General features: G+C 39.1%; 2 protein-coding genes across 2 annotated transcripts in view; both read right to left on the bottom strand.

The window, feature by feature from the left end:
- Positions 1 to 186: 186 nt before the first annotated feature.
- Positions 187 to 15,716, bottom strand: ddx41 (DEAD (Asp-Glu-Ala-Asp) box polypeptide 41). The gene is made up of 17 exons (XM_037675927.1): positions 15,571 to 15,716; positions 14,347 to 14,439; positions 13,197 to 13,347; positions 13,016 to 13,090; positions 12,870 to 12,930; positions 12,652 to 12,788; positions 12,471 to 12,543; positions 12,241 to 12,394; positions 10,988 to 11,124; positions 8,055 to 8,217; positions 6,794 to 6,925; positions 6,623 to 6,694; positions 6,450 to 6,546; positions 4,718 to 4,867; positions 4,536 to 4,607; positions 667 to 777; positions 187 to 568 (listed from the first exon to the last, which is right to left on the bottom strand). The coding sequence occupies exons 1-17, from the start codon at positions 15,595 to 15,597 to the stop codon at positions 432 to 434; spliced, it is 1,842 nt and encodes a 613-aa protein (XP_037531855.1). The 5' UTR covers positions 15,598 to 15,716; the 3' UTR covers positions 187 to 431.
- Positions 15,717 to 16,648: 932 nt separating this feature from the next.
- fam193b (family with sequence similarity 193 member B) overlaps positions 16,649 to 17,379 on the bottom strand; it is a 24,069-nt gene continuing 23,338 nt past the window's right edge. The window contains exon 10 of the mRNA XM_037675926.1: positions 16,649 to 17,331. Coding sequence (XP_037531854.1) covers positions 17,235 to 17,331 — 97 coding nt within the window. The 3' untranslated portion in view covers positions 16,649 to 17,234. The remainder of the gene's footprint in view (positions 17,332 to 17,379) is intronic.

Genomic DNA, 17,379 nt, shown 5'->3' with positions numbered 1-17,379 from the left:
ATATGCGAGGGGAAATAAAAGTCACCATCTGTACCTCGACTATTTCAAAAGAAAGGACACAAAAGTCGTGTGTTGCTACTTTCTTGAGTCAGACTTCCCTTTGTGGAGTTTTGCAACTTCCTCGTTGAGAAAATCAAGTACACCTTTCAATTTTTCACGCCACAGCTGAGACCAAACACGAATAATAAATATAAAAGGTTTTATTTACAGTTAGACCTTTAAAGTTTGGGTTTTACAAATACACATTTAAACCTAGAACCTTTAGAAGAAGAAAAAGGTCAAATCAAGTGATTATTAACCAAGTGACCTTCATGAAGTACGTGATGAAAAGATACTTCCTTAATTCGCTGACATTATACGTAACTGCACTTTCCTCACAAACATTTCTCGCTTCTGTCAACACGACAGGGTTCGTTCTGTTCATGAACGTCTTAAAAGTCCATGGAGCTGTGAGCCAGGTAGTCTTTCCGTCCGATGTTGGTGACTTGTTTGGTCTGCATGGCCTCCAGCTTGGGGCAGTCTGTGATACGATGGCCGAGACCTCCGCAGAACGTGCAGCCCCTCTCTCCTGAGAATCAACCACACAAGTTAGCAAAAGTCTGCAAACTGCACACAGGCACCGGTCAAGAGAGCGTAAAAGAATCGTGCTGAGGACAAGTCGCTCACCTCCGATGTCCAGCATGGTCTCGTCTCCGGTCTGCAGCACCTGGAGGACCGGGGGGACCTTCTGTTTGGCTTCAACCAGCAGAGCCTTCAGATCCATCAGGACGGACTCATCTATCAGGAGACACAAACACACACTTCCTGTGAGCCGTCTGTGACTGAACACTCATCAAGACCGCTAAAAGTTGTAGTAAATTGTTTTAAAAAAATCATTCATCCTTTCTGGAAATGACAACATTAAAACCAACACATCGGTTGTGTTTAAGAACTTTCATTACTACAGCTGAAGGTGTGAAAACTGAAAAAGTATCACAGTATAAATATTTAGGATTTTTAATAGATGATTCTTTGTCTTTTACTTCCCACATTCAACGGCTGGTGAAGAAACTAAGATTAAAATTGGGATTTTATTTCAGGATCAGATCCTGTCGATCTTTTGAGGCTAGAAAGCGACTGGTTGATGCTACTTTTATGTCTGTACTGGACTATGGTGATATTTTATACATCCCTGCTCCTCGTAAATGTCTTTATTCGCTGGATACTGTTTATCATGGAGTTTTAATATTTATAACAGGTTTAAAAGGTTTTACACATCATTGCACTTTATACAACTGGGTTGAATGGACGTCCTTGGCCACTCGTAGCCTCTGCCATTGGCATATTTTTATTTATAAAGGCCATAATGGGACTTCTTCCTTTGCATTTGTTGGCCTTTATAAAGAGAAAGTCCACCGGAGGATACTCTCTTCGTTGTGAGAACTTACTCTCGGTGCCTAAAGTCCGAACTGAACTTGGAAAGAAATATTTTCAGTTTTCTGCTCCATCTTCTTGGAACCAGTTGCAGAAATACATGAACCTACAGGAGCTGTTGCCACTAAATGTTTTTAAGGCTGTTCTTACTGATTTGGAGAAGGAATCATGTATAAATGTTTTAACTGAGGAACCTTTTAATCAATTTGTTTATGAACAAGTTCACTTTTTCTGTTTTTGCTGTGAATGTTCTGTAACCTCTGTGTGCTGCTGCCAGTCTTGGCCAGGATTCACTTGCAAAAGAGATTTTTTATCTCAATGGGATTTTACTGGTGAAATAGCAGTTAAATAAAAAAAAAAATAATTAAAAAAAAGAACATTCTGTATCATCTGTGGTCTAAATATTTCAGCCATTTATTCCTCATTATGCAGAACTTCTACAAAGATGTTCAACTTCATTGTACACACGTTTGGGTTGTTATTACATCCTTAATGTCGGTGTAAGTTCTCAGCGATGCAGTACGCGGTAATCCAAATCGAAAAAAAGTATCTCATAGGGCGTACGGGTGCTTTTTGTGCTTCCAGTTTTTGAAAACCGCCGTCTATTTTTTGTGTGCACGGCTTGCAAGGCCACATGCTTGGCTGCGCACAGTATTTTGTTGTCCACCTCTGCAGACATCGTACCCACCAGGCAGCTGCCCCCATGAGCATGAATTAATCTATGAGAGTATACTTTTGAAATGAAGAAAAGTAGATAGTTTTTAATTATTACTCATGACCAACACGGTTTTTAGACCTGAACATTCATGGCTGCGGTCTTTCGAAGAGCTCAGTGCACGTGTCGGAACACAGCTCCAACACTCCGACGTTCATGCAAACTACACTGGGAATGGTTTGAGACGCCTGCAACAACTCTGTGACAACTGGGAGCGATTGACAATTGTTCACAAAATAGTTACTGACAGATAAAACCCAGTGAGACACTGGTTTGAAAATATTTTTTAAAAAGTGACTAAACTGCACTTTTACTTTTTATTAGAAGGATTTTGTGAGAAAAACATCTTCAAAACACAAGAAAAAGATTCAACGTCACCTTTTTTCCTTCCAAAAAAAAAAACAACTGGATTGTCATTATGTCCTATAAAAATAAAAGTGGGAAACTGCTTTTGCCTAGAATACTGACAAGAACTACGGTACTGGATATGAAATGTCTGCACGAGTCAGCATCAGGGTCTTAGAGACGACATACATAAAAACACCGTTATGTAAAATGGCATGAAGAACAGATACGTCCTGTCTCACAGAAACAAGATCATTCTTGATGCTTTATCATGTTAGGAAGCTACTAAACTGTTCTTGTTCTGTTTAATTGAAATATATAACGTATTTTCCGCCGTACATGTTACTCCACCCTATAAGTCGCATCGGTCCATATTTGTATAATAATAAAGTGGGAAAATCCATAAATACGTCACTTCGCCGTATACGTCGTGTCTATTATGCGTCACCGCTGACAACCTGGAAATGTGGGCCGAACCAGGAAATGTGGGCCGAACCAGGAAATGTGGGCCGAACCAGGAAATGTGGGCCGAACCAGGAAATGTGGGCCGAACCAGGAAATGCGGGCCGAACCAGGAAATGTGGGCCGGTGTTGTGCCAAAAATCGATGGGCTACCACGGGAGCGTACACAGGAGGACTTTATCAAGAATTTAGCAAGATTAACACTTAAAAACAATTATTTGTTTGCTCAAAATTATAGCAAAGGTTTGTCTCAGTCTAACATTTGCTTAATAAATGCACTTTGTCAAATCAGCTGTATTTCAAAAATAGTTTTGCTGCCTCGGTGCTCCGTGAACACTCAGAAGGAAGAGAAAAGGGAGGAGGAACGCGGCTCGTTTCTCTGAAATTTAACAAGAAAAGCACCTAAACAATTAATTGTTTGCTCGAAATTATAGCAAAGGTGTGTCTCAGTCTAACATTTGCTTAATAAATGCACTTTAATGGTCAAATTAGCTGCATTTCGCCGGGGCAGTGCAGCTGGTTTGACAGTTCCAAGCAGCGAGCAGAACGAAGGTGGAGAGGATATGGCAGGCCGATGGAGTCATTAAAAGCTGGTGAAGATTCTCAGTCATCCAGGACATGGTAAATTCAAAAAAGTTCCAAGAAAAAAAAAAACAATAAAGTATAAAGAAAGTATAATAAATAAAGTCCAGTTGTTTTTGTCTTGAACTTTTTTGAATTTGTCATTATAGCCACGTTTACCTATTATTTTTAACTGGTACAGGCTATAGAGAGCACATCACGCCAGTTTTGGCCTCCCTGCACTGGCTACCCATTCACCTTCGGATCAATTCAAAATTCTCATGTATGTTTTTAAATCACTGAACAGTTCCGCCCCATCCTATCTGACTGATCTTCTGCAGCCATATGTCCCACCGCGTTCTCTGAGGTCAGCAGACCAGATGCTTCTCTCAGTCCCAGAAACCCGTCGTAAGCTCAGAGGTGACAGGGCTTTCTCTGTTGCAGGTCCACGACTGTGGAATGAGTTGCCACTGAGTGTCCGGCAGGCTCCCACACTCTCAGTCTTTAAGTCTCGCTTGAAGACCCACTTCTATTCGCTTGCCTTTAACACGGTGTGATTTGTTTTGGTCCGGTCTGTTCTCTACTCTGTTGGCCATTTTAGTTAGCTTCTGCTGCTATTTGTATCTGTATTTTTATCTTATGTTTTCCTGTCCGCTGTGCATGTTTGTTTTCCTTTGTATAGCACTTTGGTTGGCCTTGTTGCTGTTTTAAGTGCTCTATAAATAAATTGGTATGGTATGGTATTACATGATACAACAGCATGCCATACCATACTACTACTCTGCTCCCATCAAGTGGCTGAACGTGGTACTGCTTAACTTTTTTTTCAGTCAGAATGAATTGTGGTCATATCTCAGCCAAAAACATGGTTTATAAATTCGAGAAAATATCCATAAATATGTCACTTCGGCCTATAAATCGCAGGGCATGTAAATTATGCAAAAACCGTGACTTATAGGCTGGAAAATACGGTACTGAGTGTGGAAGCTTTTAGTGTGAAATGGGATTTGTTTAGCATTTCTTGAAAATGTTTCCTTACCGCAGCCTTTATTGATGAACGTTGTGGCAATCCCAGTCTTCCCTGATCGTCCAGTTCTTCCAATTCTATGGACTGAATCACGAGAATTTCAACAAACCAGAGAGAGACAACAAAGAGGAATTCATAAAAACACAATGCTACAGGCTTCTAAAGCAAAGTGAGCTGTATTTGAACCCTCTTACCGTAATTTTCTATCTCTTCGGGCATGTCGTAGTTCACTACATGCTGAATAGCTGGAAAATCCAGACCCTTGGAAGCAACATCTGTGGCAACCAACACGTCTTTCTTTCCTTCTTTGAATGCTTCAATAGCTTTTGTTCTTTCTTCCTGATCTGGGGGGGGGGGGGGAATCAATAAAACCACCTTCAACTAGAGAAATTGCATATCCTGCAAAAATGCAGTGTGAATGCTTATTGCTGAAGGACTTGCTAAAACAGCAGCTGAAATTAGCTAAAAGCAAGCTGAAATGTAGCTGAAATGGAAGAACAAGCTGAAATTAGCAGAAGACTACAGAAAGAACACATATTTGCTGAATTCTGTTTAAATAAGCAGAAATTAGCCAAAATTTTAGGAAATTAGCTAAAAAAAAAGCTGAAATCAGCAAAAACAAATAGCTGCAACGAAGCTGAAAAGGCATAAAAAAGCTTAAACTACCAAAGGGAAGTGGAAGAAGCTGAAACGAGCTAAAAAAAAAAAAAAAAGTGGAATTAGCCGAAAAAGCTAAATTTAGCACTAAAAAGCTACATAATAGCTGAACTAGCAGAAAAAGTTGAAACGAGCAGAAATAAGCTGAAAGGAGCATCAGCTGAAAGAAGTTAATTGGGCTGAAAGTAGCCGAAATTACCATGACAAACTTGAATTGATCTGATAACAGCTGAAATTAGCTAAAAAATGCAACCAAAAAAAAAAGGTAGCTGAAAATGTAGAACAAGCTTAAATTGGCAGAAGAAAGTAGAGAGAACACAATGTTGCCTAGTTTGGCTGAAAGAAGCAGAAATTAGCACAAAAAATGGAAATTATCTGGAAAAAGCTGAAATTAGAAAAAAAAAAAACAGCTGCAAAGTAGCTTAAAAGGCAGAAAGAAGCTTAAATTGCCAGAAGGAAGTCAAGAGCACATTTTTGCTGAATTAAGATGAAAAGTTTAAATGAGTGCAAAAAATGTGGAATTGGCTGAAAAAACTAAAATTAGCATAAAATCAGCTAAATGGTAGCTGAAATAGCAGAAAATGCTAAAACTTGCAGAAATAAGATGAAAGGAACATAAGCTGAAATTAGCAGAAAGAAGTTAGAAGAAGCACAAAACTGTAGTTAGCAGAAATAATCTGAAAGGAGTAAAAAACAGCTGAAAAAAATCCAGCTGAAATTAGCTGAAAATAGCTGAAAAAAAGTTTTCATTTGCACAAGGAAGCTGAAGCAGAACAAAATGTGAAAGGAGCAGTAAAAGGTTGTAAACAAATCTAAAGATTTGAAGGATGTAAAATGAGCTCAATTAATTTTCTATGAAACAAAAAAAATGGCAGAAGAAGCTAAATATTTCAAAAAGCTAAAGTTGCATCAATACCAAAAGTCATAGCAGGATGGTCCTGAAAGAGCTGAACATTTTGAAATATGATTTGTTGAAACAGCGCAAAAAATGTGGAATGAGAAAGAAGCAGATAAACGTACAGACGAAAAATGGATCACAATAGAATGAATGCTTCGTAAACATTCACACTTTAAGCATTTTCTTCAAAATCACACAGGACTGCTTCATGAAACTTGTGACGTGAGTACAGTGACCTCTGGTGGCCTTAATCAAGAACTACAAGACAGTAAACATTTGGATTAAAGAATCTTCAAACACAGTATTCTCCTAAATGTATTGTTTTGATGTACTGACTGCTTTCCATTTGTATGCAACATTGTTCTGCAGACCTTTTCCTCCATGTATGGCCACGGCCTCCACCCCCTTCAGCAGCAGATACTCATGAATGGCATCAACGTCGGCCTTCTTCTCAGCAAACAGCAACACCTGTCAGAGCCAACGGTGACTTGAGACATATTGCCCCTCATGTATTTTAGGTATAATACCAGGTGGAGGAACGTACTGGAGGCGGTGTTTTCTGGAGACATTCGAGAAGGTACACCATCTTGGCCTCCTCTTTGACATATTCTACTTCCTGTAAACAAGACAAACATTTAGCTCAGATACGATTTTGACATCTTTGTAAAAATGCTTTGAGCTCAAATTGAATATTCTGTATGAAAGATGAACATACTTGGATGACATCCAAGCTGGCAGCTCCGGCGCGGCCCACGTTAATGGTGACAGGTTTGACCAGAGCGCTCTTTGCAAAGTTCTGGATCTTCTTGGGCATCGTAGCGCTGAAAAGCAGAGTTTGCCTTTGTCCCTGAAGGAGGATATGAAACATTAGCGCACGTGTTTTGTAATTTCCAGCATCAACCGATTGAGCGCAGCAGCTGGAACTCAAAAACACTTGGCAACTATGAAGACTGCTTAGAAAATGAATTTTACTTGTGAGAAAAAGTTAAAGTGCAGAGAAGCAGATTTCATGGATAAAATCAGGACATTCTCACCACACGCCATAAAAAAACGGATGAAAATAACTCGGAGCAACCGTTTCTGCAACCATCATTTATTTTGAAAGGATAATAAAGTGGAAACTATGGTCACGGGTGAGCTCAGCTTTCCGTTCAGAATCCATGCAGCCCTCCCTGCACGTTGATCCACTGGACCGGTGAAAGAGCCCGTCTCTGTAGCAGAAGCCTCTGTTTCATTCAAGAGATTTTCTGTTGACTTGAAGTAATTCACCTCAAGAACCAACCGTGTGGACTCGGTCTTTTTTTTTATAAAACCATGAAATAAGCAAGAGTCCTAAATCATAAAGCAGCCGCTGAGATTACAGCTTGTTCAGACTGCTTTCTCTGCTTTAGTTTGTTGTGTTATAATAATGATCTCAGCATGAGTAAAGGAAAATATGGGCATGGCAAGCATGAGTTGCTGATAATTGGTTTCATGGTTGGAGCTGCAGCTGGAAGGTGGGGGGTTAAATATTTTAAATTGAATACATATTGATGAATTTGAAGAATGTTTTCCTTAAAACGCCCATCAATTCTTTCAGCAGGGGATCATGAATGACCATGTAGTGCAACCCTGACAGAGGTGTAAAGGTTTATAAAACAGTGCTAACATGAATTACCGTGAATTCTTTTAGACTAAAGCTGTTTAAAAGCTTCAGCAATCCACTTAGATTCACAGGTAGATCATCAGTCTACTCAGAGCACATCTGGATTCCTTCTAACTGAGCTCTCCCAAAGAGACAACCAGTAAGAGAACTTTTCATGACCTTTCAACTGGACCTACATAATCTGATTGACTCCTTCATGTGAAACAATACAAAGAAAACGGTTAAAACGGATAAAGAGAGACAATATTGTTTATTTTGAAAGGAAACTGAATCAGTGGTCTCACAGTCCGACACGATTCCTGGAAGTTAAAGACCCCTTTGAGAGCCTCACCTTGAAGTAGGAAAAGATGGTCCTGATGTCTTCTTCAAACCCCATGTCAATCATTCTGTCCGCTTCATCCAGAGCTAAGTAGCGACAAATGTCCAGACTGACCATCTTCTTCTGCAGCAGGTCCATCAATCTTCCAGGGGTGGCAACCATCATGTGGACGCCACTGAAACAAACACACACACGTGGTGTGATGTATCCAGATGCGTGCTCAATAATCCAGGTAGAAAAATCTAAAAAAGTTCAATCTGGTCCTCTGGACATTCAAAAAACAATAATAATAATAATAAATTTGAATGTCCAGAGGACCAGATTGAACTTTTTTAGAAGTGGTGCGATGTAGGTTCTCCCAGCATGATATCTACAACACATCGTGGCAGAAGCTTCTCATTGTGTGGACGTTTATGAAGCAGTCACACTATTGTGAGCCATTTTTCTTCTGTACATTTTTCGCCATCTTTCTCGTTCCACAATTTTTGTGCTATTTCCACAAATCATAAATCAAAACAATCAGATCTTTCAGGACCATCCTGCTATGACTTTTAGTACTGGTGCAACTTTATAGCTTTTTGAAATATTTAGCCTTTTCTGCCATTTTTTTCTCTCATAGAAAATAAATTGAGCTCATTTTTCATCCTTCAACTCTTTAGATCTGTTTACAACATGTAACTGCTCCTTTCACATTTGGTTCTGCTTCAGCTTCTTTCAGCTTTCTTGTGCAAATTTAAAATAAAATCTGCTACTTTCAGCTAAATTCAGCTGTTTAGTGCAACACAAAATATGTTTTTTTATTCCTAGTTTTAAAGTGGATATTAAAGTGACTAATTTAAGTGTTAAGTGTATTGTTTAAAGTTTTTTGTTTTTTTTTAACAAGGGGCAGATATAAGAATTTTTTTCTTCTTTCCACACTCTTTTCATTAAATGTTTTCTTTTTGATGAATTTGTTTTGTTTATTTTGTTTCTTTTAAATGAATGAATGAATGAATGAATAAAATAAAATGTTAAATGGGTTTAAACATCTGCTAAGTTCGTGGCATAAACCAACACAAACATGTTCCTGGTTTTAGTATTTTACATCACTTTATAATGTAGCTGTTTTTGTTTAGTTTTATTTAAATCATATAATTTTTTATGATTGTCTACTGTTGTACTGACAAATATCTCCTGGAGGGTAAACTACATCTTGACTGCAAGTATCAAACTGTGAAATCCTTCATTTTCTACAACTGACAGTGGTTGGTCATTAATCATGATGAAGTTTAGCAACTTCTCTGTAAACATTTGAGCTCCGTGGTTTCAGTGATGTCTTCTTCTTGTTCAATCCACAGCAGGCAGCCTGATTTGGGGCAGCCGCGCTCAGTCTGTCCCTCCTCCGAGACGGGCAGAGTTAGTGGAGCAGATTGGACGTGGCTGCCCGGGGTCGAGTTGCCTGTTTCGGTTTGACCAAAGAGCAGTGCCCCGCTGAAGCCACGGAGCTCTAATGTCCAATGTAAAACTAACTTTACCGCGGTTTAATGTGGCGCTATGGCTCTGCAGACATTGCATGTTGCTGTCTTGTTTTGTGGTGTTTCTAGTGTAAAATACTTCCACACAGCGGACATGTTTAGATGAAAAGTTTGTTAGCCGTTAGCCACAGTGATGCTAACTCAGTCGTCACGTTGTAGCTGGCTGCAAACTATGAACTGCATTTCCTGAATGTGAGGCGGGTCTTATTACTCAGGGCTCATGAGACACGCCGCCGTTCAGGAAATCCATTCCATAGTTTGAAGCCAACATGCATCATGGATCAGAAATCTCTGCAGGTTGGATCGTTAAAATCCGATACGTAAATTATGCTGGTATCGGAGGTCGATACAGATACTGGATCGGATCGGCCACATCCCTACTCTCAGATTCTTTCTGCCAATTACAAAATTTTTGTGCTTCTTCTAACTTCTTTCTGCTAATTTCAGATTGTTATGCTGCATTCAGCTTATTTATGTAAGTTTCAGCTATTTCTGCTACTATTTAGCTGTGTTTATGCTAATTTTAGCTTTTAAAGCTAATTCCACATTTTTGCACTCATTTAAACTTGTTTCAGCCTAGTTCAGCTAAAATGTGCTCTCCACTTCCTTCTGGTAATTTAAGTTTCTTTCTGCTGTTTTAGCTACCGGTACTTAGCTGTTTTTGCTAATTTCAGCTTTTTCAGGTAATTTTCACTTTTTGCGCTAATCTCTGATTCTTTCAGCCTAATTGGGCAAACGTATTCTTTCTCTGTTTTCTTCTGCTAATTTAAGCTTGTTCCATCTTTTCAGCCAGTTTTTTTTTTTTAGCTTTTTTTTTTAGCTAATTTCAGCAGTTTTTAGATAAATTCAAGTGTACCGTAGTAATTTCTGCAACTTTCAGCCTATTTACTTCTTTCTGCTCATTTCAGCTTGTTATACTCCTTTCAGCTTATTTGTGCTAGTTTCAGCTTTTTCTACTATTTCAGCTACTATTTAGCCGTTTTGTGCTAAATTTACGGTAACTTTTTCAGCTTTTCCACATTTATTTTAGCTCATTTCAGCTCATTCCACTTACTTCTGGTAGTTTTAAGATTCTTTCTGCCTTTTCAACTACTTTTCAGCTGGTTTTTTTTTTGCTAATTACAGCTGGTTTAAGCTAATTTCCTAATTTTTGTGCTAGTTTCTGCTTATTTAAACCCAATTATGCAAATGTGTGTTCTCTCTTCTGCTAATGTTGACTTGTTCTACCGTTTCAGCTACAATTCAGCATATTTTTAGCTAACTTCAGCTGTTTTTTAGCAAGTTCTTCAGCAATAAGCATTCACACTGCATTTTCGCAGGAAATGTAATTTCTCTAGTTAAAGCCTGTTTCTCCTCTCACACTGATGTAACTGCATCAAGCAGACAGCTCCCTTGTTCCTGAACCCTGATGAGCCCATTAGACGTACTCACTGTTTCACCACCTCCATCTGCTCCTTGACAGACATTCCTCCGATACAGAGCGCAGTGCGCAGCTGAGGAGCTCCTTCCTCCTCCAGCAGCTTGCAGTAATACTCGATGATGCTGTGCGTCTGCCTCGCCAACTCTCGCTACAATTTAAAACAAGAGGTGAGAACAGTTAAGGAAAAATACTTTAAAATTTCACAACCAGTTCTGTTTTAAGTTTAAAAAGTGACTGGAAAAATCAGCAAACAACTTTTAGTGAATTTAAGTCTTTACTGTTGTTTGCCAGAGCCTGCTGCTGGTTTTTGTTTCTACCCTGATTTTTCTCATTCGTGACCCTGAAAAGAACAAACTCACAACACACATTGCAACACGAGCTTTTGTTTTTCTGATGACAAACCAGAGTCAAGGTAGATGGAAAAAAATAATCCTGTCTAGAACAATAAGTAAAGGAGACCAGCAAAAACAGACTTTTGAGTTTTGATAAATCAAATAATGCACTAGTAGAACAATATTAGCCAACTTTTTGGATTCTGTGACAAATAATAAATAAATAATAGAAGAAAGGAATCTCGAGTTTCAATTCCTGGGGTACAGTGAATGCAGCACCGCTTCAAGCTAAGAAAAGATGCAACATTCCCCAGGACATTCAAACAGATTAAACTTTAAAAGTTCAGCGTGACAGATAATTATTAGTTTTTGAGTTGGTACTGATTTTAGACACCCAAACACATACAGAGCACAGAAAGTGATTTTTTAAATTTTCATAATATGCCACTCTGCTTTTATATTTACCAAAAATACAAAAGGTCTTGAAAGGTACATTAATTTTCTGATTTTTAAATAATTTTTTCAAACACTACTTTAAATCTGGATACAACAGAGTGAGAATATTTAATATTTTTATGTAAAAATATAAGTAGTATTGGAAGTGAGGTTCTGTCTCAAATGGAGTTCAAGTATCTCTGGGTTTTTTTCTTGAGCTAGGGTTTTATGGCACCAACGGCTTATATTTTGTTGGCTGCATAATGATGAGCAGCCTTTAATGCCACAAGTTTAGTAACAAAATGATGCTCCAAGGCTCCACAGTGGACGCATTCTTGTACAAATACTAAATATCTACACGGAAGAGGACATTTTTCAGGCAGCGTTAGCAAACTGATCAAGTTTGTGCAGTAATGAGTCTGACAGTTACATAATAAATAACCTTTCTTTACTGTGGCTGCTGCTGCTGCATGATCTAGAGGAACATTAATTCTTACTGAAGGACAGATGATGAGCCCATACGGTCCTTCTCGCTTGAAGAAAGGCAGCCTCTTCTCCTGCTCCAGGGCAAACATGATGATTGGCAGAGTGAAAACCAAAGTCTTCCCTGATCCAGTGAAGGCGATGCCAATCATGTCTCGGCCCGACAGCCTGAACACAAACAGGTTTACACGTATTTAACTCAACAGTGAACACTACTCGTGTTAGTTTCACGTGCAGGACTTACACCGTGGGGATTCCTTGAATCTGAATTGGCGTCGGATGCACAATCCCCTTCTTTTTTAAACCTTTTAGAATTGCTGCAATGACAAGAGAGATGTTGCCACTTGTGAACGGTGTTGAAGCACTACAGGCTTTCATTCAGGCAGGAGTGTGTTTTGATTGTGTGAGACAGACTGAGGTGTGACCTGGTGGAAACTTCATCTCCCTGAAGCTTTTGATGGGAGCAGGGATGCCTTCTCCGTCAACCAGAATGTGGAATTTCTTCCTGACCCGTTCGTGTCTGGTGTCTGGCATGTTCAGGATGTAGCGGGGTGCCTTCCAGCTACAAATAATATGAAAGTTAAACAGTGAATTTTAAAACGTTAACCATATGAGAAGATGTAGAGTTAAACTCAGAACTCGCCTTGTTTTAATTGGATCATCATATATGATACCTTTAGCCATTTCTTTTACAGACATCAGAGCTGAAATTTAAAAAAGGCCAAATTAGTTTTTACACATAAAATGTGACAATAAATCAAAAAGATTTGACAGATCTTGGAACAGTACCTCTTCCCTCTGCAACACTTTCAAGAATCTTCTCTTCCTCTTTCAGCTGCTTCTCTTTGGCAGACTCCTTTCGGGCTGCAGACACAAACATGCAGAAACTGAAGTCTTACAGAACTCGTGCTTGAGCCAAATAAAGGAATAAAAAATATATCAACATAGAGTGGATCAGGATGGAACTAACCTTCTGCCTTTTCCTTCAGATGCTGATGCTGGTCAAGCAGACTTACGTTGGAGCGTGGACCGAGACCCTCGTCCTCATCCCTCTGCTCCTCCCCACTGTCCTTCTGCTCTTCGTCCACTGCCTTTCCTCGCAGACGTAGCATCTTCTGTAGCTGTGAACCAGAGCTGATGGTAACTTTAGGATAAAACTGAACAAGTTTGTCTAAAGTTAAGTTACTCAGAACGATGTAAGCCTAACTCAACCCACAGAAGGTCCTTTAACTTTAGGACAATAAGTATTTGTTTTTTGTTTGGGTTTTTTTTGTTTTTATTTTTATTTTTTTTGGGGGGGGGGGGGGGATCACCATCTCACTTAACTGCTTAAAAATACTATTTTTAAAATATCTTTGTCCGTGATAAACTAGTCAGTAATTTAGAGACAATGAATATAATTTTTTTAGCTCCTCAACTTAAAAAACAAACCACAATTCAGAGTCAGAGTCAGAGTCAGAGTTTCTTTATTGTCATTCACACCTCATGTGGTACATGTGGTGGAGCGAAATTATGTACACAGGGTCCCAGCTTTAATATCATTGACAAAACATTTTTTCCCCTTCAGTACACCCTAAAATATTTTAGACATTTATTTTTATTCTAGTCCAAAGTTTCGGGAAGACCCTCCAGAACCAGTAGCTGAAAACAAAGAGCCATTTTCAGTCAAATTTGCACGAGTCAGTCAGAGGTGGGACATGGAGATTTATTTTTATTTAATTTTTGTTCTTTTCCTAAAACTACTCATGCACACACTCACTCATGTTTTATTTTTACTGAACCAGATAGGTCACCGAGCTGCTTCAGCTTTGTTGGCAGAGCCAACAGGAGTCAGTCATTCTCAGCACTGAAACAGACTTCATGCATGCGAGGAATTGATTTTTGGATTACCGGTAAACACTTAGTCATGCACAAAAAAAAAGTGTGTTTTTGCTTTTTACATCTGAATTAAAACAATTTTGGTAGACAGGATAAGAGATGGAACCCCAAACCAAAGTCCAAACATGAAAGACGTTCCTCTTCAGCACATCTCACCACTGTCCTGCTGTCCTTATACATGTCCAGTACCAGTCCATTGTCTCGTCTCCCATGTGTTAAAAAGAAAACCAAAGATAACTCACCATTTGTTGTTTTCTGATTTTAACTGGAACATACGGAACGTAATCATCATTCTCCGATCTATCTGAGCCGGATTTGTCTTCTCCATGGGACCTCTGAAGAAAAAAAAAATCACTGTTACAATAATCATTTATATTGCTATATTTCTATACAGTAAAACTGAATAGAATATAAGCAGAACTACCCTCTTAAAAACAACTAATACTGTTCTGAAGGAAAAACTAAAATGAGAACGGGAACGATGGTTAAAGCAGATAAGTCATTTCTTATCATTTATTTATTTAACCAGGCAAATCCCATTGAGATCATAGATCTCTTTTGCAAGGGAGGCCTGGGCCTGAAGGCAGCCTAACATGCATGTTTTTGGTCGGTGGGAGAAAACCGGAGTACCCGGAGAAAACCAATGCAAGCATGAGAACAACATGCAAACTCCACACAGAAAGACCCCAGGTCCAACTGGGGTTTGAACCCAGAAATTTCTTGCTGTGAGACAACAGTGTTAACCACTGAGCCGTCATGCTGCCTTAATATCATATAAGGCCTGAAGGCTTTAATTGAGGCAAGCTGTACTGGGAAGCCGAGTCCTCACCCCCTACAGGTGTGCAGTGGAGATTATCCTGTGCTCCAGCATCAATGTGTGGCATGAAGGCTGCACAGAAGTCTGTTGGAGTCAGTCTCCCCACCATCACAGACATCCACACCTCCAGATGCAGGAAGAGGGCCACCTGCATCATGAAGGACCCCACTCACCCAGCACACACTTTTTGCCCTGCTCCCCTCAGGAAGGAGGTTGAGAAGCATTAAGTGTAGAACCACTAGACTGAAGAACAGCTTCTACCCTGAAGCTGTTAGATTCATTAATAACTAACCAGGATAATCACTGTAAGGGGGAGAAAAGGAGGAGGGATGGCCTTGACAGGTAGGAAAATCAGTTAGTCGTTAGAACCAGCTGCTGAGTAACAAATCTTTTATCTTTTGTTCTGAAACGTCGACCCTTCGTTTTGATATAGGAAGACTTCATAGTGGATTTATTTAAGCCTGCTGAACGTAGTATAAACAAGTAATCGGTTATTAAGTCGTGGTTTTTACCCAGTTAAAATACATCAGTGTTTATCATGTATTGTTTTGGTCGACGTTTGATAGTCTGTAGCAGCTTAGCTAACATTAGCTAACCTAAACTATCCTGTCCTCTTTATATTTCAAACCATGTCGTGGCCTGGACTTACCTTTTTAGTATGACTTTCGGGCTCCATTTTTAATTAAGAGTTCAGTAATTTCTTGTGAAATTACCTTAACCGCGTGTTAAGATGAAACACGAGCTACTCAAGTTAGGCTAACGTATCATCATCCGCGCCATGTTGACGGAAGATTCGGTACGGAAAAACGTGAGGGTCAAAACTATCAAGCTCGCGTTTTTCCGAATAGCGCTGGAGGTGCTCGCTTCCATTTAATTATGAGTACCAAATTAAAAAGATCAACATCACACATTACTTTGTCAAAACGGTTTTGTTTTAATATTTCCGAACGAAAGATTTTTCACAGTATCAAAAGTGAATAAAAAACCGAAACAAGCCAACATACATTTGGCTATTGTTTGTATAGTATAAATCTACATTCGAAACATTAAGATAATCTTTTCTAGTTAGGTATAACCTGTAAAGCATCAGAGATATTACATTAAAAACAGAATTTCAGCACATTTTTTTTCTTTAAAAAAAAAAAGGGACCGATCTTCGTGAAAGCCATCATCTTAAAACATTTACACTGGAGTAAAAACCTAAAGGTTTCTGCTGTGACGGGTGCAAATCAAAACATAATCAGAACAAGAGCTTCAGACAGATTGGTTCAGGAGGAGGGTTCCACCAAGGGAGCAGAACAGGTGAGTAGTAGTGTTAGCCTGAACAATTGCTGCAAACGGCTGAAAAAGCAGTTTATCGAGCAAAGATGGCAACAGATGTTCTTCTGAAGTTTTGGTTATAAAAGACAACTGTCCATCACTAATGCCACACAGAAGAGACTGACACTGAAGCAACACACACAAGCTTTGTCAGTACAAGACCAGGGGGGAACGGTTTCCATGTTTCTGTCCTACACATCATCATGCACAGGGATGCATTCGAAGGGGTCCTTCATCAGATTAAGTTTCATCCCATGGATGACTCATAAAAATTAATTAATTAAGTGCTAACGGTTAAATTAGTGTTGCTGTCAAATTAACTGCTTAAACACTCATGCTTTGTTTTTATATAATTTAAAAAAAAATGTATAACAAGACAGTATAAGTACTTTAGCCATTTCATTTGTTCATAATTAAAATCTAGAAGTGTTTCTCTTCAAAACCACTGGAGTCTCGTTGTGGCAAGGATCAATGCAGCCGTCATCACTGTTGCTCAGTGTGATGTTAGTTTTCCTCAACTGTAGGTCAAAATGCACTTTTCTTAACTGTACAGCGTCAGTTTTAAATAATGTTTTGGGTTGTCAATGGATGATGAGCACCAATTTGAATTGATTGGAATCCATCGGTTTCACAAGGTTAAATTGTCTCAGATTTTTTTTTGATAAAAAACCATTTATTTCATAAGGTAAATGTTTACATACTGCATATGTAAGCACATGGATGCATTTGAGTCAACATACTTATTTCCATGTTGTATCTCATTTAAAAGCACACTGCCGTAATAACAAAGGGCAGAGTTGGCCTTGAGAATGCTCACTGGCTTGTAAGCCTCAAGTCGTGTTTCAGTCTTCGTATTGTGAGTTTCAATAAAGGTCCCTTGGCTTTGACGGGAGAAGAAAAGTGGGAATGAGAAAAGGCTTCCGGGCGAACAGGGCTCTGCTGAAAGAGTCTGTGGTGTGAAGTTGTTTTTATTTCCTCCGGCACTCGCCCAAGTTATTGAGCTGCATTCGAAGGAACCTTCTTGAGGCTGAAGTTGGACCAGTTCACTGCTACCTTCTGGCGCGTTTGTTTAGCAGAATCGAGGCAAAACCTACAGTAAAAAAAACAGAAAAAAAAAAGACAAAAACAAGAAGAGGAA

This window comes from Nematolebias whitei, chromosome 4 (genome assembly GCF_014905685.2).
Source record: "Nematolebias whitei isolate Nwh7 chromosome 4, NemWhi1, whole genome shotgun sequence".
Taxonomy (NCBI): domain Eukaryota; kingdom Metazoa; phylum Chordata; class Actinopteri; order Cyprinodontiformes; family Rivulidae; genus Nematolebias; species Nematolebias whitei.
This window is presented reverse-complemented; position numbering and strand designations above follow the sequence as displayed.